The sequence below is a fragment of the Lissotriton vulgaris genome, chromosome 7, assembly GCF_964263255.1.
Source record: "Lissotriton vulgaris chromosome 7, aLisVul1.2, whole genome shotgun sequence".
Classification (NCBI taxonomy): domain Eukaryota; kingdom Metazoa; phylum Chordata; class Amphibia; order Caudata; family Salamandridae; genus Lissotriton; species Lissotriton vulgaris.
The window spans coordinates 818,429,440-818,455,885 of record NC_141695.1 but is presented as its reverse complement, the minus strand read 5'-3'; the positions used below and the strand labels follow the sequence as shown (position 1 = coordinate 818,455,885).

Here is a 26,446-nt window from a genome sequence, read left to right as displayed (position 1 = left end):
GGAGAGATCGAGTACCTCCCCGGTGTGCTGCGACGCCAGGAGACTGCGGAGCAGGTTTTTGTGTGAAGATGAAGTGTGAAAAAATAATGAGGTTAAAAATGTCAATGGTTGTGCCAAAAAAACTTTATTCACTGGTCAACCTGACATATTAAAAACAGGTTATGTGAAGGGAAACTAGCCAATTACTTTATACTGGTGTTTACCCTGTAAGTTAAAAATAGCACTATGTGTAAAATGGTGCAAAAAAGAAGGAAAAACAAACTCATAAGTTGTGGGGTTTTGCCTCTTTTGCGAGGAACCTAGGAGTTTGTAAAGAAATAGATCCACGCCCCATAGAACTCAGGAGGGGGGTGGGAGCGACAATGGCACACCGCCCGCAACGCTCAGCACCCGCTCGGCACCTAGCTGCACCCTCGCTGGATCTCGTGGATGAGGGTGCAGCTAGGTGCCGAGCGGGTGCTGAGCGTTGCGGGCAGTGTGCCATTGTCGCTCCCACCCCCCTCCTGAGTGAACTTATGAGTTTGTTTTTCCTTCTTTTTTGCACCATTTTACACATAGTGCTATTTTTAACTTTCACAACCATTGGCAGGGCGGGCCTTAGCGCGCCCCTCCTGTGATTGGCACACTCGCTTACCGGTCCTGATGAAAGCCCAGTAAAGTAACACATAGAACGGGCAGAAACATGTTGACCTTCTTTACAGGGTAAACACCAGTATAAAGTAATTGGCTAGTTTCCCTTCACATAACCTGTTTTTAATATGTCAGGTTGCCTACTTCTCGCGGAACCCGCTGCGCGGGTCCCGCTTCGCTGGGTTACCAGCTCACCTACCCGGACTCCTGTGTGATTGCTCCTGGGGCTTGTCGAGGGTAAGGCAGGGCTGCGAGCGGAGTGCTAGTGCCGGCCAGGGACTACCTGTCCCAGAAGCGCCGCCGGCCGGATCAACTGCACCTGGGCTGCTCTCCCCGCCTGCCCCTCCCCTTCTGTTTTAAAAACGGAGCGCTTTAATCAACGTTGGGACGCTTTGCTGTGGTTGCTCTGAGAGGACGCTGGGCTGCGAGGCTTTGTTTGTTCTTCGCTTACCCTCCTGTGATTGGCACACTCGCTTACCGGTCCTGATGAAAGCCCAGTAAAGTAACACATAGAACGGGCAGAAACATGTTGACCTTCTTTACAGGGTAAACACCAGTATAAAGTAATTGGCTAGTTTCCCTTCACATAACCTGTTTTTAATATGTCAGGTTGCCTACTTCTCGCGGAACCCGCTGCGCGGGTCCCGCTTCGCTGGGTTACCAGCTCACCTACCCGGACTCCTGTGTGATTGCTCCTGGGGCTTGTCGAGGGTAAGGCAGGGCTGCGAGCGGAGTGCTAGTGCCGGCCAGGGACTACCTGTCCCAGAAGCGCCGCCGGCCGGATCAACTGCACCTGGGCTGCTCTCCCCGCCTGCCCCTCCCCTTCTGTTTTAAAAACGGAGCGCTTTAATCAACGTTGGGACGCTTTGCTGTGGTTGCTCTGAGAGGACGCTGGGCTGCGAGGCTTTGTTTGTTCTTCGCTTACTTCTCGCGGAACCCGCTGCGCTGGTCCCGCTTCGCTGGGTTGCCAGCTCACCTACCTGGACTCCTGTGTGATTGCTCCTGGGGCTTGTCGAGGGTAAGGCAGGGCTGCGAGCGGAGTGCTAGCGCCGGCCAGGGACTACCTGTCCCAGAAGCGCCGCCGGCCGGATCAACTGCACCTGGGCTGCTCTCCCCGCCTGCCCCTCCCCTTTACCCATAGTCCTACAAATTGCTGTGAGTAGCCCCGCTGCGCGGGAGCGAGCGGTAGCGACCGGGAGAAGCCCGGGACAAGGGCGGGACAGTCTGCGACAGTCTGTGACCGGCAGAGACTGGACTGGGCCAGGAACGCTGCCTAAAATACTTGTGAGTTAACACCGCTACTAGCGGAAATTCTGTGACAATCATCAATTACTGAAGGACATAAGGGGAGGTTTCATACACTTATGATAGCAGCGGCTCCTGAAATATAGGCTTGTTGCATATTTTGGGCTGTCACTGTCTGTGTCTATAGTTGTTACTGGTATGTCTAAACAAAAACAAGGCATAGCCCCTGCAAACACAATGGATAATTATTTATTTCAAGTGGTCACCAAGATAAATAACGATAGAAGGTCCTCCGTGGGACTGAGTCCAACTTCTAGCACCAATCCAATCGACCTACCCCGAGCTAACTTAATTGAATTAGAAAATACCAGTGAAACAGTGACACTCTCACAGAACAGTACTGAGTGCCCCGCTGATAATGTGTCCCCATCTTCCTCATTGAGTAAAACAGATGAGGTTGTTCAAGCTGGCGTAGATCCGGACCTAGAAATAGTGGAGGACAATACCTTAATGCCTGCACCTGTCCCTGCGCCCAGGGTGACTGAAGGGCCCGCTAAGGGCCAACACAGGTGCGGCGGAATACGCTCTAGCAAGAATAAACCCGCAACTCCACCTCGGAAAAATAGCATAGAGGACACAGGGGGTGAGGACGAGGGCACTATGTTATGGGATGAAGCCAATATTAAGAAACTAGTGGGAATGTTTGATCAAAAAATGAGGGGAATAATTAAGCCACTCTTATCCAAGATTGACCATCTTACTTATAAGGTTAACAAGCTTGAGGGCCTCTTGTTGAATACAAATGAATGCATGGGGGAACTGCCAAACAAGGTAGTAGACAAAATAGAGCAAATAAATCATAGGGAAGATGGAACTAGAGGAAATAGGGATACTCTGGTCCTGACACATCCACCCATCCCTACCCCAAACTTAGTAATAAATGGCAATCACCCTGCAGATCCATTGATTAGCACTGAGGCCAATGAAGATCCTCTTGTGGAAACAGGACCAATGGAACTAATTGTTGAAGCATCCCCACTGATCCTGGTCCTAGCTAATTTACCAACCTTGAAGCACGGCCAGATAGCGTCTCCCCAATCACTCTTAAGCAAAGCTCAATACTGGCTGACTAATAACATGCATATCTCCGACTGGGGTAAACAAATACTGTCAGAGGAATTACTAACCGCAAGAAGGGTAAAATGGATAGGTAACAGCCCTAAGAGATTTGCAGGCGACTGTGTTGTACTGAATTTTAAAGGACCGGAAGTGTTGCCTGAAATCTTACCCAATCCTTTGCCCCCACAACGTAGAACAGCGGAAATCATCCCTCTTACACTTGACTTCTTCTATAGTAGGAGAGGTTTTATTGCTAGACCCAGTGTCCTGAGGACCAAATGGACCACAGTGACACATAGAAGGGGTGGGGGTGGGGGTGGGGTTGGAGGCGCCCGAAGATGTGACTGGGGCATAAACCTAGAAAACAGATTCACCGCCCTTTCAAACTTAAACGAGTGCGATTGACTCACACATCAGCATGTTATGATAGGACATTCCAACCCAGTGAAAACAGATAATGGTAACATTAAAAAGGAGGGTCCTTTAGCTCTGGTACAGTCAGGCAATTGTAAGCTAACATTTAATAGCAGGAAAAGTGTGGGGAGATTAGTTAATCTGGAAGGGCACAGTAATTCAGTCCGGGGTAACGGCAGTGGCCCAATACGTGAATTCCATCTAGATGAAGCACGGGTTGGCCGTTTAAGATCGCCATCCATAAATATCTCACCACAGATTACAACCGTAAGCGATCGCCTAAGATCTGTCCAAACAGGGCCCTCAGGAGAAAATCCATCACTGCCCTTCATTTCCTGGAATCTCGCGGGGATAGTGAGTAAAGTAACATCACCTGAATGGTGTGCCTTCATTGACCTGCATGATATTATATTATTCCAAGAAACTTGGTCACTATGCCCTGTCCAGCGGGTGGGGTACCTTAATTTCTTTATCCCTGCAGTGGCAAATGGTAAAGGTAGACCTTCAGGAGGCATGCTGATTTGGATCCGCCAATCATTGAACTGCATGGTTAAACAAAAAATGCTTCCAACCGGGGATATTCTATCAGTCATTATTAAATGGAACAATGGTGAAGACCTAGCCCTTTTTAATATATATGCTATGGGGGTTAAAGGGGGAAAGACCTCAGAAGTAATAAAGGTCCTTGAACAGGAGTTAGAATCCTTGCCCATAGAACAGTTTATTATCATTGGGGGGGATTTAAATACTACTTTTGAACCCCTGGGCCAGGAGGATAAATTTCTTGCCGAGGAAGAGGACAGTAAATGGGGTATCCCCCAGCTTGAGATTACTGCAGTTAAAAAATGGAGTACGGTGGCTATTCAAGTGAAGAGCCTCTGTTTAGCTAGAGGGCTTAGAGCCGCAAATGGTCGCACATTCTCTGATCGTGCTGGAAACTACACGTTTGATAATGGGCGGGCATCCAGTAGAATCGATTATTTCCTGATAGATATCAGGGCTTGGAGCAAACTGGTAGACATGTCCGTAGTGAAAAGAATGGAAAGTGATCATAATCCGCTGTGCATGGATTTCAAGCCCTACTTAGTGGAAAGGGGGGGTAGCCCAGAGGATGAGAGGGTGACCCTGGACCTAGTAAGTTCAAATAATCAGCACCATTTAAAGTGGGGGAAGCTAGTAGAGGATGAGGGGAAGCTAGACGAACTCAAGAAAGTAGTAGGTGAGGAAGTAAACCGTATAAATTCACTCTCACGTAATACCAACTTTAGAGATATTGTGATGGAGGCCCACAACAAACTCTTTCTTAGATTACAAACACTCTTTTTAAAACCAGCAAGCAGCAACAAGGGTAAAAAACATCAAAGTTGCCAGGGTTGGTATGATAACAGCTGTAGACAGGCACGTCATAAACTTAATAGAGCACTCAAATTGGTGAATGCTGTTGCTGTAAGAGATTCAGAAAAGGGGGTGGTGATGAACTCTGTTCATCACCACCCCCTTTTCTGAATCGTTGTTGTAAGAGAAGCTAGGGACATCTATAGATGTACACAAAAGCAGGCAAAGAAGCTGTGGGACGAGGAATTATGGTGCGAGCTTAAAATTGCATGTGCGGCTAAAGATTCTTAAATATTCTGGTCAAAGGTAAAGTGGGGCAGGGGAGGGTTGGCTGCCCCTCCTCAAAACCATGTTGCAGTTGACGATTGGATAGAATTTTTTAAACCACAATATGCTCGTAACCAGTCGCTAGCTAGTGATGCCCTGCCACCAACTGTTTATTTTAAGCACAATGTATTCAATGAAGATGATGTAAGTCTTGCCCTTGACTGTGTAACAGGGGGAAGAGCGCCTGGCATGGATGGTATACCGGCAGATGTTTACTTAAGTGATAGGAATGCATGGTATAAATATTTTTCTTGGCTTGCTAATGCACTGGCAATGGGTGGTGAAGTTCCCCTGTCCTGGAAAGGAGCGGAAATTATTCCTGTGTTTAAAAAAGGGGATAAATCCCTTCCCTGTAACTATAGACCTATCAGTCTCATAGACTCTGCTCAGAAACTGATGGGCCGTATGGTTCAGAACAAGCTTCAAGTATGGATTGATGAAAATAATATCTTGTCTCCATACCAAGCAGGGTTCCGTCCCCTGACAAGCTCTATAGACCAGGTCTTTTATTTTATTGTTTTGTACTGGAGGAATGTCACCCTAAAAAATGGTCCTCTGTACGCTGTCTTTGTGGACCTAAAGTCAGCTTTTGACTTGGTCCCCAGGGACAAGCTCTGGAAAGTCCTAGCCGATGCAGGGATAAGCCAGGAACTTCTCACACTCATTGTACGATTGCACAAAAACAACTATGCCAAAATTAGATGGGGGTCGCAGGGTGAAGTAACCGAGCCCTTCCCGGTAGAGCGCGGGGGTGAGACAAGGTTGCGTCCTAGCGCCTACATTGTTCTCGATATACATAAATGGCATAGTAGATTTTCTGAAAATGTCCCCCTCTGATGCCCCAATAATAGCTGGCTCGCGTGTTCCCGTCCTTATGTTTGCGGACGACATTCTTATATTATCACGCACACCAAGCGGTCTCCAAAAGGCGGTAAATGCATTTGGGGAGTTCTGTGACTTGAGAGGTTTAGAATTAAACACTAGCAAGACAAAGTTTATGTGCATGAACTGCCGGACATCATTCAAGGGGACAATTACCTACAAAGGCATTCCCCTTGAGCAAGTAGATGCTTTTACCTACCTTGGAATAACACTCCAGGGGAACATGAAATGGAAGACACACATAGATACTGCAGTACTAAAGTTTAGTCAAATAGTAAGAGCATTATTATCAAAACATAGAGCTTCTCTAACTAAACCGGTAAATTGTGTGCTCGAGATCTATCAAATGAAAGCTATTAGTGCCAGTTTATATGGTTCAGAGCTATGGGGATTTAGTAAACTAGCAAACCTGACCACAGCAGAAAATAAGTTCCTTAGGGGTCTGGTAGGGGTGCCGCAAAGCACGCCTACTGTTCCCTTAAGACTGGATCTCGGTAGGAAAAACATCGCGGACCCAGCAAGGTTGCGTCCGTTGTTATATTGGAGACGGCTAATGGTGACCCCGGAGTTAGCCCATTATGCCACAGCGTTGACAGATGTTGATTCGTTTGACCAGTTTCATAAAATTGTTTGGTTGAAAGAACTACGAGGGTTATTGACAGAGCTAAAACTAGACCACCTGTGGGGTAATCCAAATGTGTCTTGTTTCCCCTCAAAGACCGAGATAAAACAGATGTATTGGGAGATGGTGTATTTTAGAACTTTCGCCAATGGTACTAACTGTTCGATGTCGAGGCGTTTCCTGGACTTAAAAATGTCTCTTCTGTGTGAAGCATACTGGGACCTGATTGAGAAGCCCCACGACAGGAAACTGTATTTTCAATTTAGAGTTGGATCTCTCCCAGTAAACGTGTTTAAAAAGAAATGGTCTATATCATGGGATGAACATTGTTACCACTGTAAAGACAAAGCTGAGCATGTCTCCCATATATTGTTTTGTTGCCCTCTATATGCAAATCCACGGCATAAATAGATAAGACCTGTTTGCCTCAATATGGGGACGCGTAACCAATCGGCGGCACTTAGAATTCTGGAGACTGACTGTTCTCCATTGTTCGCAATTGCTGTTGCAAAATTCTTAGGCTGGGCTTGGGCGATCAGAACACGCACTTTATTAGGAAAAACGCCGTGATGTATTGATGTTTATATCTTAAAAAGTTTTTACTTGAGTAAATATTAATGTCGATCTTAACATTGTAAATATTAATGTCGATGTTAAACATTGTTTAAAAGCTTATTGTATTCGACTTATAAATGTTTAATTCTTGTTTTAACCTTGTGTATGTAGATTAGTATTTATTGTATAGTGTTAGGGTGGAAATGCTTTTATGACTGATGTCGAATAAAGCTTTGAAATTTGATTTGTCTGTGTGAGTCTGATACTGTTAAACACTGGTGCTAAAGCTACGCTCCAAAATTCGGCATCTGTTTTATAGAGCATAGGTGGTAAGCCATTCGGCCCAGGAGCTCCGGTTAGTCGCCCCCTTGATATTTGTCGTTGGATGTCTGATGGGCGAATTAGCTTGGGCCCTGACTCCAGTGCTTTTGTTAAGTTTTTGTGCAATTTAGGTATATCAATTTTTAGTGTATTCATGACAGTGTATTCCCCCATTTCACAGGGGTTTGTGGGGGTGTAGTGGTTGTGATTTACTTTTTTGTTATGCTTTGTGGATGTTAAAGAAGGTTTATTTGTAGCAACTTTGTCTATGGTCCCATCGTTGTTGAAGTGCTCCAGTAGGTATTTCGACCATACTTCTTCAGTTATGTGCGAGTTCTGACCTGGGAGGTCAGGATTCTGTATTCTTTTAACCATTTTCCAGAATCTGGAGCTGTTCTTCTGCTTCCCCTCGTGCACTAGTTTCACCCATAGATCTTCGTTCCTTCGCTACTGATTGCCCCATTTTGTCCGTTTCAATTTTGTTTTAGCTTCCCATAGGGCAGTTTGCAAGCTATGATTTGTAGCTGTCTCAGTAATTGATTTACTAATCTTTTTTGTAGTTTCATTTCTGGACATGAGTGAGTCCCACGAAGGGGCAACTGTTGATGATGTAGCTTGGTGGGAACCTTTTTTACCATTTGCTCCCTAATGGTTTTGATGAAAGTGTCCCAGACGTCCGATCCCTTGGATGCATAGCTGGTGGCTTGGGAGAAGAGGTTTTTCGCCATGGAGCTAATTGAGTCGATGTTCTCGGCGGTACAGCGAAGCCGCCTTAAATTTGGGGCAATGTCTGTGTCGAGGCCTGTGAATGTTTCGAGTCCCAGATGGGAAGTGGTATTTATTGTGGCCTCTTGTGGCAAGTGATCACTGAGGTCGGTCGTACCTATTCTAAAGGACTTTACCCGACAAAGCATGTTTAGGGATGTGAACATGTAGTCGAGATGGGAGGATTGATTATTCGCATGAAAGGTGGCAACTGGTGGATCATCACCAGGGTAGCGAACATTCAGGGCCCTTAAGTTGAGTTGTTCCAAATGTCGAAGTAAAAGTTTTGAATGCTTCGTTGAGTTCTTGTTTTTTGTATGGCCTTGTGTCGGCACGGCCCATGCAACGTTCAGGTCCTGGGTAAGGTCGCTAGGTTGCTCTTTATTAATTAGAAGCATGTTGAAGTCCCCTGTCGGGATGAATGAGTCAGACTCGCTTTCCTCCATTGTTTTTTTCATCAGTTTGGCTAGGTCTTTAGCACCTTTTTGTTTGTCTTTGGGATGGATGTATGTATTAATTATGGTTACAGCTTGGGGCTGCTTCTTTACCCAAAGTGGGATCTTTACCACCTGAATGACACTTGGGGGAGGGATATGAAGATCCATTGCCTCGATTTCGCCTATTGTCGATATTGATGCAAAAAGCATCAGACCGCCTGATCTTCGGCCAAAGGTTGAGTTTTTATTTGCTGGAATACAGCAGGACGTGAACCCTTGGAGCTCAAATGCTTTTTCTTCCCAAGTCTCTTGGAGCAGGATAAGGTCAAATGTAGTCAGATATGCTAGAAACTCGGGGTCATTTCTTTTGGACACCAAACCGTTGATGTTCCAAGAGCAAATTCTAATGTCCATATTTCCCTCTGATGGGTTGGTGAGCTCTTTCCCTTTCTGTCAGTTGTTGATAGTAGAATTTGTGAATGTGCGTTGAATTAAGTTCCAATTGTGACCAGTTTTACGTGGTGAACAGCTGCTAAACTTTTGGTTTTGTTCAGAATTGGGATTTTCTAGGTCTCTGGGGCATGGCCTAGGCGAGCTGCTTCTCGCTCCTTTTAATATTGAAGTAGTGCTTTTTTGTGCTGGGGGTCTGTCTAAAGGAAGAAAAGGAGTAGGATAGCGAGGTCTTTCTTCAAGTCTCAGCTCTATTCCCCATAGCTGAAACGTCGCTATTTCTTCCATGATTTTAAGTGCTGTCTCAAGTGAGAGCCAAGTTGCTTTTGTGATTTCTGGGCGATGAGGTTCGGTGTGTGACTGGAATTCTATTGCCAGAAGATCAGATGAACTGATGTTTGATAGATTTGGTATTGAATGCATTAGCCTTATTATGTGTCCCCTATTCAGTATGTCACTCCTGCCGAGGATGTATATTCCGGGATGAAAAGGATTGGTGTTGGACTGTTCACAAACTGTAGTTTGGTTGGGTCCGACAGTGGTCTCTTGACACCCTGTTGGATTGGATGAGAAAGGTTGCTTGAGTCTGGTATGACTGAAACGTTTGATTGCTCGCATTGATTATTGGCTATGTGTGATGTTGGACTGTTCACAAACTGTGGTTTGATTGGGTCCGACGGTGGTCTCTTGACACCCTGTTGGATTGATTGAATAAGGTTGCTTGGGTCTGGTATGACTGAAGCGTTTGATTGCTCGCGTTGTTTATTAGGTATGTGCGGATTCCCGTTGGTACTAACCGGTGTAGGTGTCGAATGTAGGGAGGACTCAGTATTGTTAGCCACGACGGTATCCACTCTTCCTCGTGTTGGGACGGGTTCAGGTGGTGTTGGTTCCGGATTAATAGAGTTTTCTGCCACTTTAGTTTTTGTGAATTGTAAGGTTTTCTGCTTGAGTTTTTTTTGTGCAGGTCTCGTAGTAACCATACTTGTTACTTTTGAGTGTGCCAATGGGGATACTGGTGATGCAGTTTCGGAAGCCTTATACTGAGGGGGTTGTGCTTCGTTGGCTGTCGGAGACCCTGTGACAGTCGCTACTAAAGGGGAGGAATTAGAATATATTACCGTCGTCTTATTTGAGCTTTTTTGAGCCCGATTCCATCCTTTCCTTTTGTTCTTTCTACGGGACTTAGAAGATTCCTGGGCGACTGTTGAGAAAGGTGTGACTGTGGTGGCAGTCGTGATGGTTTGCTCAGTTACCAGCGATCTGGTTGGTAATATTTCGGTTGAAGATGTAATGATGTTTGACCTCCGCTCGATTGGATGTTCAAATAGGTCCGTTGGTGTTATTGGGACATCTGTGGGTGAGTCGGAGGTTTGTGATGTTTGGGTTGGTAGAACTGCTGATTTTAGGTCACTTATTAGTGCCCCCAACATCGTTGGTAGAAATGATAGTTTATCTAAAATTGGATCACAAGATAGTGGTTGTGATAAAGTTGGTGGGGCCGCAAGGACAGCATCTTGACCCCTCCTTATGAGGCCATTTAGTTCAGAGATTTTCCAGTCAATTCCTGAAATTGAGTCAGCCATTGTCTGTAAAACACAAAGCTGTATGTCCATTTTTTGAGATTGGAATTCCAGGGCTGTAGCCGAGAGTTGCAGTGTGTTTAAGATTGTCGCCCAAATTGATTCAGGAACTGTTTTTCCTGGGCTGTGGCTTCTCTTGGATCTTGGCAAAGCATCGGCAGTGGGCTTCCATTCAGATGGATGACGGTTATAGGTAGCCATTAGTTCTTCCCACTCCTGTGCGGCTATAGAAGACATGTCATTGTCATTGTCTGGGAAGTTTTTTGTGGACAGGGAGTCATTGTTCGATAATAAGGTACCGCCCTGGGTGGCTTCTTGCACTGTAGGCTTATTGATCGCCGTTATTTGTTCGGTGGTGCTACTGAGGATTAACTGGAGTGACTTGGATGTAGCCGGGCAGGTGAATAGCATTGGCGGTAGTTTGGTACCGCGTTGTTGCTCTTCAATTTCTAATGGTGGTTTTACTCGAATCGCTCTGATTTCTTTTGTTGGTTTTGGAGAACTGCTAACTGGTTGGGGCGATTGTAGAATTTCCCTTTCGTCCTCTTTATGTATCAAAACCTTGATTTCCATTATAGTGTCTTGTTTACCGAGGTGGAGGGGGCTGGTCTTGCTAGGGTGGGTCTCACTCTGCTGTGCTGGATGTGAGTCGGCCGCTGTGTTTGGAAACCTGGCCTCAGTTGGTATACTCCAGTCTTTTTCTGAAGTTTGACTAGCGGACGTCAGTCCCCACGTTTTGGAGGGGGTTGATTTGAAATCTTCCTGAGGGATGGATGCTGCTGCTCTTCTTGTTTTCGGCGAAGTTGGTATGGGAATGACAGTCGCTATCTCATGAGTGGGTTGACACTGAATTTCCACTGGGGTGTATAAGCCTATTTGGCTGCTGTTTATGCGACTGGAGTCGAGCTCGTCTTTTAAAAGTGGAGATTGAAGACCTCTGATGTTCCCAGTCATAGAGAATATAGCTGTTCCCGGGTCTTTAAGAAAGGCGAACTTTGTGTAAATCTTAGGTTGATGTGAACATATCCTTTTCTTCGCCGGTGTGCCGTCGATCGTTACAAGATTAACTGGGTCCGTTGATAAGGATTTTTTCATTTGAGGTACTTGAGATAGTCTGAACTGTGCCTGTTTTTGTGGTTGTTGTTGTTGTGGTAGCTGGAGGGCAGTAATTAGGGAAGGTGATGCAGCGGGAACCTTGACTTGACCGTTGATGTTTAGCGGTTGAGTTGGGGTCAATTTAGTTGTTTCCATTACTGTAAGAGGTGAGACCTCTATATTATTTGTGTTTGTATTTTCTTGGTCGCTTGAACCGGGTTCCTTGGGATTATTCAGATTTGTTGGGAGTGTTGACTCAGGTTTCCCTAGTTTTCTTTTCCGCGATCTCAGAGTGGAGCTAGGTTTAGGATGTTGCCTGATCAATCCAGATCTCATTGTGCTCCCTTTTAGTTTGGTCATAGTACGATTTTATATTTCAGTAGCTAACAAGGTTGCGGAGTGGACTCGTGAGGATCGGGCCTCTCCCCCTGTGCCCAGGCTCTGCCTCTGATCTCAGTGTGATAAATGAGAAAGGATTGTTGTGAGCTTTCGATTCTAAAAGAGGAGATTAGCCCTGTGTCTCAAAGGGTTCTCCTCTATATAAACGCCAAATGTCAATCACAGTGTTCTCTCTCCTCGCACACGGCTAAGTCCAACTCACAATGCAGTATAGCGCTTGCAAGCCCGTTTTTTCAGACCGGGTCTCTCAAAAATGCCTCCAGCTGTCTTCCCCCTCAGCTCTTCCTCCTTTTACACAAACGCCACACTTTAATGCAACTTCCCACAGTTTTTCGCCGGCAATATAAACGAAAGACACGAAAGGCACACTACCTCAGGACGTACCTGCAGCTCCTAACTCCAAACTGCTCTTGATTTTCCCAGACACAAACGCCCCTTTGCACCACTCCGAGCTCGAAAACACGCCGCTCCGCTCAGGCAGCTTCAGGTGAGTCTTAACTCCAGCGCGGCACGATGATAAGTACAGCCTCAGAGCACAGCAGGGCTCCGCTCCTTTAACCCGCTCCACAATGACTTTCTCCACAGCCCGCCTCTCAGGGTAAAAACATGCCGCTCTGAGCAGGCTGCCTCCCGGTGTGATTAAAGGTACAAACGTTCAGCTGCGTCTTTATTTTTCTCCGGTGCTGAGTAACGCTTATGCACTGTTTTAGCTGACTGCAAGCTCGGTGCTTCAGCTGCAGGACACAGGCAGGACGGACTTCATGCGGGACTGCTAACTCACAGCCTCTCACTCGGCCACTTGTGCAGCCGCCATCTGCCTCCCCAATTGAGCCGCAGATCAGCTTTCCAGCTGACCGTACCAATCCGTTCCAGGCACCGGGCTACGTCCCTCGGGCTCCGTCCCCCGGGCTCCGTCCACCGAGCCAAGACGGGATACAGGATACAGATGAAGAAAACCCCCTGGTGAAACTTGCAGCGAGAACACCACACACACCGCGTACACTGCTGCTGCTCGAACCACCAGCTCCGGCACCAGCTCCGCCTCCGCCACCAGCTCCGCCTCCGGAAATCCGTCAATCTTGTCAATGTTCAGACAAAGGGTTCATCTGTTCACACCATGTTTCTTGTAATAATATAATTGCAAATTAATTTGAAAATAATGTCATATCTGGGTCTGATAATAAATGGAGCAATCCGTGGACATTCAAGGAGCATAGACTTATTTCATTTACATTAACATTCATAGCCTCAGTTATTCAATTACTATCTCCATGAGGCACCTTTGCCAATGATGCTGGCAGCCAAGGCCAGTCCTCCATTCACACATTATTTTGGGGTAGCCACTCACAGAGCCTACCCTCTGTTTGGGAATTGGTGATCAACAGCCCAGAACTGCAAGATTGATTGTTTGATGGGCCCGCTGCTCCTCTAAGTACAGCATTAGGCTTGCTACTTTCTAAGGGTTTGCAACCTTTATCCCCCTTAAGGGCCAGTACTTTCAAGATCGGAGAATATTGTACACTAGCCCAGAGATCAACCTTAATTCCATATTCTATAAAATACAAACTTGATCCTAAGGTCTTAGTAACAATTTAGTTTGAGGACCACATTGTCATAGTAGGCTTTTGAAGAAAGTTGGGCTGTACCGGTTTAAACTATACTTACTCCAAAACATTAGATTTAAAAAATGCCAAGTCAGGGATAGTTGAAATAATTTTCAGGATTAAACCCCGACTGAGACTATCATAAGGCCCCTGGGATTCATACAGGGGATGCATTACTAGTTTGGTGTCCCCATTTCTACAGCTATAACCCTGCCACACAGAGAGTTTGATACGCCTAAATTACTATCTTTTGCTAAAGTAGATTTAGAAGATATTTTTAATAGAGATAGAATCTGAGTATTAGTAGATTCTAACATTTCTACAGTACTTAACCTCTTTAGGGTATCGAAAAATTGTTCTTTAGGCAAAAATCCTAACCCCTGTGGTTTATTATCCAACCTATACACCCTTTCATCATTGATAACTACTAGATCCGATTTTATTGTACCACTAGGGTTAAAAACATCATTATTACTACCATTTGCAAATCCCTGATAATTAGGCAAAAATCCTAGCCCCTGTGGTTTATTGTCCAATCTAGTCACCCCTTCATCATTGATAACTACCAAATCCAATTTTATTATACCATTAGGTTTAAGAACATCATTGTTACTATCATTTGTACATCCCTGATCATTATCCCTTGTTGGTACCAGCAATACTATAATGGAATCTCCATCTGCCACAACATCAACCTGAGGTAAACATTTCTTAACAACTGGTTTGAACATAGGATAATAATCCCTAGGTTTTGCTGCTGTAGCTATTAAGGCAGTTGACTTCCTGGCCTTATTCCGTGCTTTCCACAACCTTTTCCTTGAACTTTTAGATAACTGGGGGTAGTCGCTTAGACTATCCCCTGAGCTTGAGCATTGTGGTTTAGCAGTAATCAGCGATTTGTCATACTTGGTTCCATGCAAGAAATGGCCATCCTCTACTTGTATGTCTGAACACAGACTGACCTCAGCCTCCCCTCCTGCCTCCTTTAGAAATCCAGAGTTATCACAACCCACCTTTGTTGCCACGTCTTGCTACCTCTTGTTTTCACAATATACATTTTCACCCCCTTTCTTAGTACAAACCAAGCCATCCTTCCAATCGAGTCCCCTAATTGAATTAATCTATTCTACTCACATTCTTACCATCTACTTTCTCTTTATACGTCTAACCACTTCTAACCACAAAGGGTACTTGCACGCTTGCTATTGTTTGAGGCAGAGTGGAGGTTCAGTTATTGGATCTCTAAAACCAGATAGGGGTATATGAAAGGAATGTTGGTCCTGAAAATTCTATTAAATTTGAAACAAAAACAGGAAATACATTTTGTACATTTCACGTAGCCTTTCAGCACAACTTTGCAGCGTTGTAAGCTTAGCACTGTTTATCAGTTTTTCCCTTTTCCCCTCTCAGCAGAGGCATAATATTATAGGCCTCATTGCAGAATGTGAAGAGGGACCCCTTGAGTGTCTCCTATCTCACAAATACTCCATTGGCCTTGGGGCGGAATGGAGCCCCTTTGAAGGATGGGGAGGACTGGTCTGTTCATGAAGGGTCGGGGCTCCCCTGCGCCACAAATGCTACAGGTACTTGCGTTACTTAAGCCCCTGCCTTTCATTCATGTAACTGAAATCAGAAGCTCCAAAGGCTGTGATAGTTCTCAACAGCAAGTTCATTTACCGAACAAGCTATCTTCCTTTGCAAATTCCATTAATCAGAAAGGCCAATAAACACCTAAGAGGGCAGATCCTTAACATTGCTTTGGGTAGAAACATATCAAACTCAAATCTGCTTGATGTAAAGTACTAGGAAATTATACATATTGGTATATTATAATTACCGAGTACGTTTTCACACACTATTATGATTTTGTGAGTGAATTGCAAATGAAAATTTGCACTCCTTTATGAAACTGGTTCTCAATTTTTAAGGATATATATATGTTATACAGTGAAATAATTGCATTTGACACTGTAAAAGAATCAATGATATCCATAGCAGTTGCGGCAACAAATAAAATATCATAGGTACGCGCATACTTGCCACCTTCTAAAATGCAAGCGGTAATTTCCAATCTGAACTACACACACTTTCACATTGTACCTCAAAGAATCTTCTGCAGATGGCTGTGATGACTTTCCCAAATTGCTCTCTATCTTTTTCATCAATTAGTTTATCTCCATAAACTCTCCCAGCCTCATGTAACCACAGGCGGATGATGTCAATTGGAGTTTTGATGCATTCAGCAGTTGAGAACAGCAAACCCTAACAAAAATACAAACATCACTGTATTGTATTTATTTAACTAATCAAAATGTTTCTGTAAATCATGCATGATTTTAACATGGATTACACATAAGAAATATGCATGTAGACATGGTAAGTATGCATCTTCTTATGAATGCTTCATATTGCTTGGGTGTCTGTTGTATAGTAAGGCTCTAATTGCAATTTGGGTGCTGTGAGAAGCTGGCTTAGTATATGGTGCTCACTTATGTAAGTGTAGCACCCTGCACCAATCTAGGCAACTATTATGGTGATTTTAGTCGTCTTAGACAACGTTAGATAAAAACAAGTTACTTACCTGTACACTCTGGTTCTTTTATCGATCAACATACTTGAATCTTCTCCGTCATCATGGTGTGAGTCCCACGGTAATATAAGAAATAGCAGTAATACAACATCATCATAGACCTCCATAGAACAGAAAACTCACTTAAGGAACTTTTCAGCCTCATTCTAAAACATAAAAAAATCAGCCAATCTCAACTGAGACCTCAGAGTTCCCTTCCCCACAGAGCCACCATACCTCAGATTTCGAGCACAAGTGTATAGGAATCCTAAGTTTACTACTCCTAAATGCCTTTTGTGAATACCGAAAGTCATAAAGTTAGGATTTTGTCTCAGATTACTTTTGTGAAATTGGCCCAGAATGGGTAAAACCGTTTGATACATCTGGCCCATAGAAGGCTAAAAGCTGCCTACCTTAGGCAAAGAGACGTTTGAGTGTAGCTTGTCCAACAGCTATAACTGCTTTTTTCCAACCTTCAAGGTGGTAATGCTTTGTGAATGTGTGAGTGTTCGCCCACGGTGCCGCTTTGCAAATGTCCCGGAGTGATGCTCCCGCAAACAGGGCTGAGGAAGTCGCCACTTTCCTAGTAGAGTGAGCTTGTGCTTTCGTAAGAAGTGGATGATCAGCATTTTCATGACAGAAGGAAATTGTGGAGGTGTCCCAGCAAGCAATTCTGGCCCGTGTCAAGGCTTGTCCTTTCCTGGGTGCCAAGAAAGAGATCAGTAGCTGAGAGGATTTACGGAAGGTCTCCGTTCTTTGCAAAAAAAACTTTAAACAGCATTTAATGTCCAGAGACTGCAACGCCTTTTCCACTGCTGAGGATGGATTAGGAAAGAATGTTGGCAAAACAATTGCTTCATTGAGGAGGTAGATTGAAGGCGCCTTAGGTATAAAAGAAGGGTTAGTGCGTGGGATAACGCTGTCTGGCAAAAACTGCAGATACGGTTATTTTATAGTGAGAGCTTGGATTTCGCTGATCCGTCTGGCTGTTGTAAAGGCTACGAGGAAAGCCACTTTCCAGGAAAGGAACTTTAATTTGCATTTGTGTATTGGTTCAAAGGGTGGATGCACCAGTTGTGACAGAACGGTGTTTAATTGCCACAAAACTGTGGGAGGCTTAATGGGCGGAAAAGCTCTAAAAAGTCTCTTCATAAATTCTGTGATGCTTCGCTTAGACCTCAGAGAAGTTTGATTTGAGCATCTTCTATACCTACAATTTGAAGCAAGGTGAACCTTTATGGAAGAGTGAGAAAGCCCTAATTGTCCTAAGTGCAAGAGATAAAGCAGCACCTGCTCCAGAGATCATGAGAATGTATACAATGCTTGTGAGATAAACCAAGCACAGAATCTCTTCCATTTAGCTGTGTAACATTTCAACGTAGACGGAGCTCCAGACCTCTGTGGTATCTTAGTACACTCCTTGGAAAGCCTCAAATCCCCAAGTTCAGCGTGGTGAGGAACCAAGCCGACAACTGAAGAGAGGGAATTTGTGGATGAACCACTTGGCCCTGGTTCATTAGAGAAGATCCTCCTTTGGAGGGAAGAGAATCGGAGCACACTCTGACAGGCTATGCAGCTCAATGTACCAGAACTGTCTTACCCAACTTAAAGCCGGCAGAATGATTTGACTATGCTTTTGCTTCATTTTCTGGAGTATTCGAGGAATGAGCAGAAATAGGGGAAATGCGTAGGCGGTCATCCTCATCCAAGGAAACTGGAAGGCATTTCCCCATGAATTTTGATGAGGATGTCTGCTTGCAAAAAGAGGACACTTTTTGTTGAGAAACGTAGCAAACAGATCTAATGTTGCAAAACCTCCTTCAAATGCTGGTCATTGAGCTCCCATTCGTGGCACTGTTTGGAAGCCCTGCTGAGAGAGTCGGTCTTCTCATTGTGTATCACTGGCATGTCCTCCACTCACAAGGAGATGTGGTTGACAAGGAGCCATTCCCATATCTTTTGAGCAAGGAGGGTAAGGGCTTGAGATCTCGTTCTGCCTTGCTTTCGGAGGTTAAACATTGTCATAGTGTTGTCCGTCCTGACGAGCACTGACGCACCCTTGATCTGAGGCAAGAAGGCCTTCAGACCTAAAAACACTCCTTTAAGCTACAAAATGTTTATATGACACTCTGATTCCTGTCTGGACCACTTGCTATGAACCTGTAATTATTGATGGGTAGCCCTCCTCCATCCATCAACGCCTCTGAGGTCATCACCAGCTGTGGCACAGAGTGAATGAAAGAGAGACCTTGCAACCAGTTGTCCTTGACCATCCACCAGGCCATAGCGGCTGTTATTGATGTTTAAATGTGAACCTTGTCATGAGCCTTGAGACTCAACCCACTGCCCATCAAGCTTTTCCTGCAGCGGTCGCATGCAAAGTCGTCAATTGAGAATAAGCAGGATGCAAGAGGACATCATCCACAGCATGGACTCGTACTGCCTCACAGAAATAAACCTTTTTGTTGAAACAAGCCTTGTCGCATCCAGAATCCATATTATTCTTTCCTGAGTGGGAAAGGCCTTGCCTAGCTCTTTGTCGAGATGTACACCCAGAAAGACCAACAATTTGGCCGGGGCGTCTCGATTACCTACCAACTGACAAAATAGCTTACAAAGCAGCTATCAAAAGCTACAAATCCAGCATCAAATTAGCACAGGCAAAATATTTTGAGGAAAAAATTGACCAGGCAGCCTCTAAGCCCAAGGAGATCTATCGGATAGCAAAATCCCTCCTTCAATTACCCGAGACACCAAAGGAGCACAGCAACACCCAGGTCAACTGTGATTAGCTAGCGGACTTCTTTTACCGCAAAATAGAAATCATAAATTCGTCTTTCTCTCAAAATATCCATCTGCCCAGCTGCCCTGTAGACCCAGTTTCTGCAGCAGCACTACCCGTCTCCCTCACATATATCCCGCCCTTAGATCTCAGCCATTTAGAAAGTATCATGCAACAGGTCAAATCAGGATCACCTACTGACCCGGCCCCTCTACGAGTTCTTACCCCGATCACCAGTCAGATCTCACCCACCATTCGGGACCTGCTTAACTCCTCTCTCCATGCTGGCATCGTCCCGCCTTTATGGAAGAGAGCAATGGTCAAGGCTCTGTTAAAGAAACCTAGCCTCGATCAAAACAATCCCTCCAACTATAGACCTATCTCTCTGCTACCCTGGCTCAGCAAACTACTAGAGAAATATGTCAATTCAGTCCTGACACATTTCTTGGAATCAAACAACATACTTGATTCCTCACAGACGGGCTTTCGGCCCCTTCACGGAACCGAAACAGCCTTGGTCGCAGTGACGGAGGAGGCAAGAAGGATCTTAGACAGCGGTGGGTCATCGGCCATCGTTCTACTCGACCTTAGTGCCGCCTTCGACACTGTAAACCACAACATTCTTCTCCATCGTCTCAGTAGGATAGGAATCGCGGGAACGGCACTCACCTGGCTGAGATCCTTTCTTACAGATCGATCTTTTCAGGTATTTAAGAAAGATTTCACCTGCTCCAGCAAACCCCTGAACTGTGGGGTGCCCCAGGGCTCCTCCCTGAAACCCACCCTTTTTAATGTTTACCTTAGCCCTTTGGCTGATGTCGTCCGCCCCTTTGGAGTGAAAATTATCACCTATGCGGACGACACACAGCTGGTGGTGGCGTTGGACCCCCCTCTCAATTCCCACCACAGCCTATACAAATGTTTGGAAGCAGTCGCCGCCTGGATGTCGGCCTCCTGCTTAAAACTAAGCGGGGAGAAAACAGAGATTATGCTCTTGGGGAATACCATCACCAAATCTATTGACTCCATCTGGCCCCTTTGCCTAGGCTGTCCTCCCGAACCCAAAGAACAAATCAAAAGTCTCGGCATTTGGTTGGATAGAACACTCAATTTTAACTACCAGGCAACTAAGCTTGCTGCCACATGCTTCGGGCTCCTGAGGCTACTTCGCAAAATCCTCCCCCTTCTCCCGTTCCACTCAAGACGGATCATGGTCCAAGGGCTGATTCTATCTCGCCTTGACTGCAGAAGTGCCCTATACCTTGGGGCCCCACAGTCCACGCTCAATAGACTTCAAATTGTCCAAAACTGTGCCGCCAGAACTCTCCTCGATATCCCGCGACGAGTCTCTGTCAAAGCTCGACTGAAAGATCTCCACTGGCTTCCTGTGAAATCGAGGATTGAATTCAAGGCCATGTGTATTGCCCATCGCTCCTACTGGGGAACAGGCCCTGCTATCAATCGCCCCCTGGTAAATGCCTATCATCCCAATCATCTCCTCAGATTCGGGACTTCTTATCTCACCACAGTGCCCCGAATCAAGAGAGCCAGCTGTGGAGGCCGGTCACTCTCCTACAACCTAGCCAAGATCTGGAACACTCTCCCCCTCTCAATCAGTTCAGAACCTAAACTACTTACCTTCCGAAAGCTCCTTAAAACCTGGCTTTTTAATAAATCATCTTTTTAATAAATCATCCTAATAATTCGTTTAAATCTAGCGTACTCCGCCTAGCCCAACCTCTGCAGCGCTGGGACGCCCCAGGGTAGCCATTGCGCTTTATAAATTATCTTTTCATTTCATTTCATTCATAATGGACGATTTTTCGAGATTGATGCGAAGACCTATAGACTGGAAGAGAACCCGAAAGGGCTCTCATTTAAATTTCTGCTGCTTAAAAAGACAGAGCCTTTAAGCCAATCGTCCAGGTATGGGAAAACCTGGTGATCTGAACATCTTAAGAAGGCTGCTATCGGTGCCATGCACTTTGTGAACACCCTGGGAGCTGACTTTAAGCCAAATGGAAGCACTTTGGAATGGTAATGGCGCCCTGCCACTTTGAACCTGAGGAATTTTTGATGTTGAGGGTGAATGAGATTATGGAAATAGGTGTCAAGGATATCAAGAGAAGCCAGAAAATCCCCCTTTTCCATTAGAAAAATAATCTCCTGAAGAGAGAGCATCCTGAAAGATAGACTCTTGATGAACTTGTTCAGCATTCTGAGATCCATGATCTGCCTCCATTTCACATTTTTCTTTTTTATGAACAAGACGTGAGAATAAACCCCCTGGTTTTGCTGGTTGAGGGGTACTTCCACTATGGCCTGTATGAGAAGAAGCAAATGTATTTTCTTTTTGAGATGTGGAAGGTGACCGAGCAGAACTTTGCGTGGTGGTACATTTGGAGGATGCAGAATGAATTATAGCTAGTGACCATGTTGGAAGATAACTAGAACCCATCTGTCTGAAGAAATGGAGTTTCATTCCTGAAAGGATGCAGAGAAGACATGATCGTGGTATGGAACTATAGTAGAAGGGGCCTGATGAGCTTCATTGTCTCCTATTGGAGTGTTGGGACTTTCCAGCAGATTGCTGCATCTTGCCTCCTGCCAGTCTTGAATAAGTCTGAGCGGTGTTGGACTGGAAGGAACGGTTGTATGGCTGGTAGGTACTCTGTGGATATAGCTGGTGCTGCTGCTGAAATTGCTGACGGTATAAGAATTGCCCCAACCTCTAGCCCGAAAGGATTGAAAGCAATACTGTTGGAGATTGCCTAAGGCTTTAACTGTATCCATGTCCTTCTTAATATATTGCAGCTCCTCGTCCATGAACTTACCAAACAAGCACTCCCCATCAAAAGGCATGTCTAAAACCTTGGCTTGGATCCCTGGGTGAAAGGTGGTTGCTTTTGGCCATCCCTGGTCAGTCAGAACCGACGCTCCTGCCATTTGTTGAAATGCAGTAAATGAAACATCCATAGCTATCTCAATGAGCTCTGAAGATGCTCTTTCTCCCTCCAGAAGAATATCTTTTGCCTCTTTCTTTTTATCCTCCGGGAGATACTCCAACATAGTAGAGATGTCCGACCACATCTGCTGGTCATATCTACCCAAAATGGACATAGCATTAGAGGCTCTAATGGAGGTAGCCACCAGAGCAGAGAACCTCTTTCCAATATTGTCGAGGCAACTACCCTCCTTGTTCGGTGTGGCAGTTCAGGGAGAAGCTGGTTTCTTGGCTCTTCTCTGTGCTGCTTGCATGATCACAGAGTCCGGCATCTGGTGACGAATGTGGCATGCAGGCCAGTCGTCGGGAGCCTTGTATTTTGTGTCCAGTTTTGGAATAACAGCTGGAACGGAGGCAGGTGTTTTTATTAACTTTTGCCCTTCTTGCCATAGAAAGTCAATTATAGGAATTGCTCTCACTGAATGTAGAGTGCCTGGTTTAAATTAACATAGAAAACACTCAGTCTGTTTAGTTGGCATTGGCAAATCAAAACATTTGGAGGCACGCTCTAGAAGATCATGAAATTCCCTGTAATCTGCCGGAGAGGAATCCGCAGCAGGAGGGTTGAGAGATGGTGGCATAGGGGCTTTGTATGATTCAGAAAAGGGGGTGGTGATGAACAGAGTGTCTGAATTAAGCAGACCACTCTTACCCAGTCCAAAGATCAGGGCTTGATCCATCACCGTTTTTTAGCTCACTGCACCATCCCAGCTCAGAACTTGGCTATATGCAAATTAGTCTGACCCTGGCCCAGTGCATCATGGGAACAGGGCAGACCAAACTACTTTTCAGTTCAGTTCAGTTCAGTTCAAGAAGTCTTTATTCGATTGATTCATCATAAAAGACATAAATACAAATACACAAGAACATATAAAACCAGTATTAAATATTCGGCATCGAGTTGACTTCATACAGAACTATACAAAAATTTAAAATGGTATCGTGCATGACCATATTATCACAATGCATATAAAAAAGTTTTAGGGAATCTCCGCTGTTATGTGTTTGATAAACCTGCATCTAATCACCCATGCCCACCCAAGGAACTTAGCAACCCCCACAACAATAAATGGATCCAGATTAGTTTTTAACAGTCTCAAGGCTTCGACAGCCGATCTGGTACCTAGTAGTCTACATATTGGTTTGAGCCACTTGGTTCTGGGGGCTGAATATAGTGGGCACACGTACAAAAAGTGAGATAGACTTTCCCCTGTACCCTGACAGTTAGCACAAAGCCCCATACTGCCCAATCCCCACTTTTTCGTGAACTCCCCCAGGGGAAGAGTACCACATCTAAATTGAAAAAAAAGTTTACGGTCCAAAGGTTTGGTAATGGTTTCCCAGTACCTTTCTAACCTGGGTGAATCTTTGTGAACCATAAATAGTCCAGAGAGACTGCTCGAGCTCGTATTTGAAAAAATGTTGTGCGTCACCCAATCCCAATAGCATTTTTTAAGCTCATTTTTTGATGGGAATTTGGCTGTCTCGGGCGAAGACCACAACTCATTGAGGCCCAAGGATAGTAGAGTGGCCCTAAGATCTTTTAGCCAACCAATTTTAGTGGCTCCAGGACTATTTTTTACCCCCAGACAAGCTTCCGCATAGTGGTGTAGTTCTGGCGTTGTCCACAGGCGTCGCCAGAATGATATGGGTCGAAATTTAGCATAGTCGACCACCGAGTGGCAGCCCAGATCAAATAATAAGGGGATTAGTGGAGTTGACTGGGGCAGACCTGTTGCCATCCTTAGGAACTTGTTTTGGGCATGTTTCAGGGATTCCAAATTACTTCCACCCCATAGCTCTGCTCCATATAACACCGCTGACAATACCTTCCCTCCATAGATCTTCATCAGCGGTGACATGGGCTTCGTGAATGACCCTTTATGTTCCTTAATCAAGGCTCCGCCCAACTGTTGATGTTTCAGGGTCATGAGCTCAATCTGATGGGTCCAGCTAAGGGTGTCACTGAATGTAACGCCCAAATAGGTGAAGTGCTTGGTCTGCTCCAGGGGGGTGTCCCCCATTGTGACCCTGGCCTTGACCTGTTTGTGCCCCCTCATCACCATGAATTTAGTTTTAGCTACGTTCACCTCGAGCTCATGTTCGCTGCAGAAACTCTCAAACCTCGACAGTGCAAGCTGGAGGCCCTATCTGGTTCGTGAAATCAGGAGAGTGTCGTCTGCGAACATGAGCAGGGGGATTTTCATGCCAGCCAAACTCGGAGCATCAGTGGGAAATCCGTCGAAATACTTGGTGACTCTATTAATATATAGAGAAAACAAGGTTGGTGCCAAAACGCATCCCTGTCTGACACCTTTCGACACAGGGAATTTTTTAGTCACCTCACCAGGTTTGCCCCATCTTACAAAGGCATAGGTCTCTGCATGGAGATTAACTATAATGCGGACCAGTGTGGGAGGCATACCCATGTCTAGAAGGCTATTCCAGAGCCCAGCCCTCGGGACAAGGTCAAACGCAGACCGAAGGTCTACGAATGCCGCAAATAGGTTTCCTTTACCAAGGGTGACCGTCTTCCAGTGTAGAAGCATAAAGCGAAAAGCCTGATCCAGGGTGCTTACGTGGGGTCTAAACCCTGCTTGGAGAGGAGTGAGTACATTAAATTTCTCAATCCATGCCTGGACCCTGGAAAGGACAAGACAGGAAACTATCTTTTGTACCGCGTCAATAAGGCTGATCGGCCGGTAGTTGGAGGGAACCAACCGATCACCCTTCTTGAAGATGGGCAAAATCTCGGCACCAGCCCATGAATCGGGTACCTTTGCACCCCTAGCCAAAGAGTTTGCCAAATACAGTAGATAGGGTACCCATAAGTCTTGGTCCTGCTGGAAGATATCTGCTGGGATGCAGTCCGGACCGGGCGCTTTGCCCCTAGGGATGGCATTCAGAACGTTTTCGACCTTTTTGGCAGAAAACACAATGGTATCACAGGTCAGTGGCCAGCTAATGGGAGCATCCCCCTCCCTAACACACCTAAACTGTTCCTCAAAGTGGGATACCCAAGTAAGTTGATCAACAGAAGCAGGGCTGGGTCGATCGTCCTGGGACTGTCCCCATTTGAGGAGATGCCAAAATTGCGTGAGGTTCCCAGAGCCGCAGGCATCAACAAGGAGAGCCCAGCGCTCATCATCCCATGCGGCTTTGGCCCTCCGTTTAGCTTCACTGTAAGCCTTCCTGCAGGCTTTGATAAGGGCTGGGTTCCTAGATTTTAGTGCTTTAAACAAGTTTGAATGAGAATTGACACAATTTTCATCAAACCAGTTCGCAGGTTTCCTTGTCTTTCCTATACCCTTTTTGGCTACAATTTTAACAAATAGTGTCTTTAGGGATGCAAACAGGCTGGCATGAACGTCTAAGATTTTGGGATTTGTCCGGTTCGGATCGTCACACTTCTCTAGTTCCCGTAGGGAACTGGAAACCAGGGTTCTTATTTTACTACGTGCACTCCCGTCTACAGCAACCTTTGGCCAACGAACCCTCCTCATATCGTTAGTTAGTGCCACGGCCTCTTGAACGAGTTTAGAATGCCGCACAATCGGCCCGGCAAAACTAAAGTCCTTTAGTTCTGCGATGAGTGGTTCGTGATCACTTTCAGGACGTGGTCTGATTGCCATGTCCGTCACCAAGGGCCACAGGGATGTATCGACTAGGATATAATCGATGCGGCTACTATGCCTGCCATTGAAGAATGTTGGGCTGCCCAATCTATCCGATCTTGTACGACCGTTTAGGGCGCGCAACCCCCAGTTCAGACATAGGCCTTTGATAAAGGTTGCGCATTGGGACCACTTAGTAATGGGAGGAAGCTCGAGTTGAGGAATACCCCACATCATATCCTCGGCCTCAGTTAGCATCCCATCCTCCCTGCTTAGAGGTTCGAAGCAAGTATTAAAATCGCCCATTACAACCACCTGACCCACTGAATTGGTAGAGCCAAGGAATTCATCTAGACATGTTAGGGTGGATGATACACGACCACCCGGGGTTCCTCTGGCATATACATTAAACAACAAAATATCCAGCCCACTATTACATTTCATGTTTACTATAAGGATATCAGGACAGTCAATATAAATTTCCTTCACAGAGACCCCTACAGTTTGACGAACCCAAACAGTGAGGCCCCCCATAGCCCTGCCTCTTTGGCCTCTAACTGCGGGTTTATTGAAGCTCAGAAAACCTGGAAGAAAAACTGGATTGGTTGACCATGTCTCCTGAAAGGACCAAATATCACCATGACTGATGAAGTCAGCCCAGTCAGGTATACATATACAAGATTCTATACCCGCC

General features: G+C 45.5%; 1 protein-coding gene across 1 annotated transcript in view; it reads right to left on the bottom strand.

Annotated features, from left to right (window-relative positions):
- DNAH17 (dynein axonemal heavy chain 17) overlaps nucleotides 1-26,446 on the bottom strand; it is a 15,539,113-nt gene that overhangs the window by 5,175,940 nt on the left and 10,336,727 nt on the right. Inside the window, exon 53 of the mRNA XM_086931082.1 lies at nucleotides 15,884-16,045. Coding sequence (XP_086787208.1) covers nucleotides 15,884-16,045 — 162 coding nt within the window. The remainder of the gene's footprint in view (nucleotides 1-15,883; nucleotides 16,046-26,446) is intronic.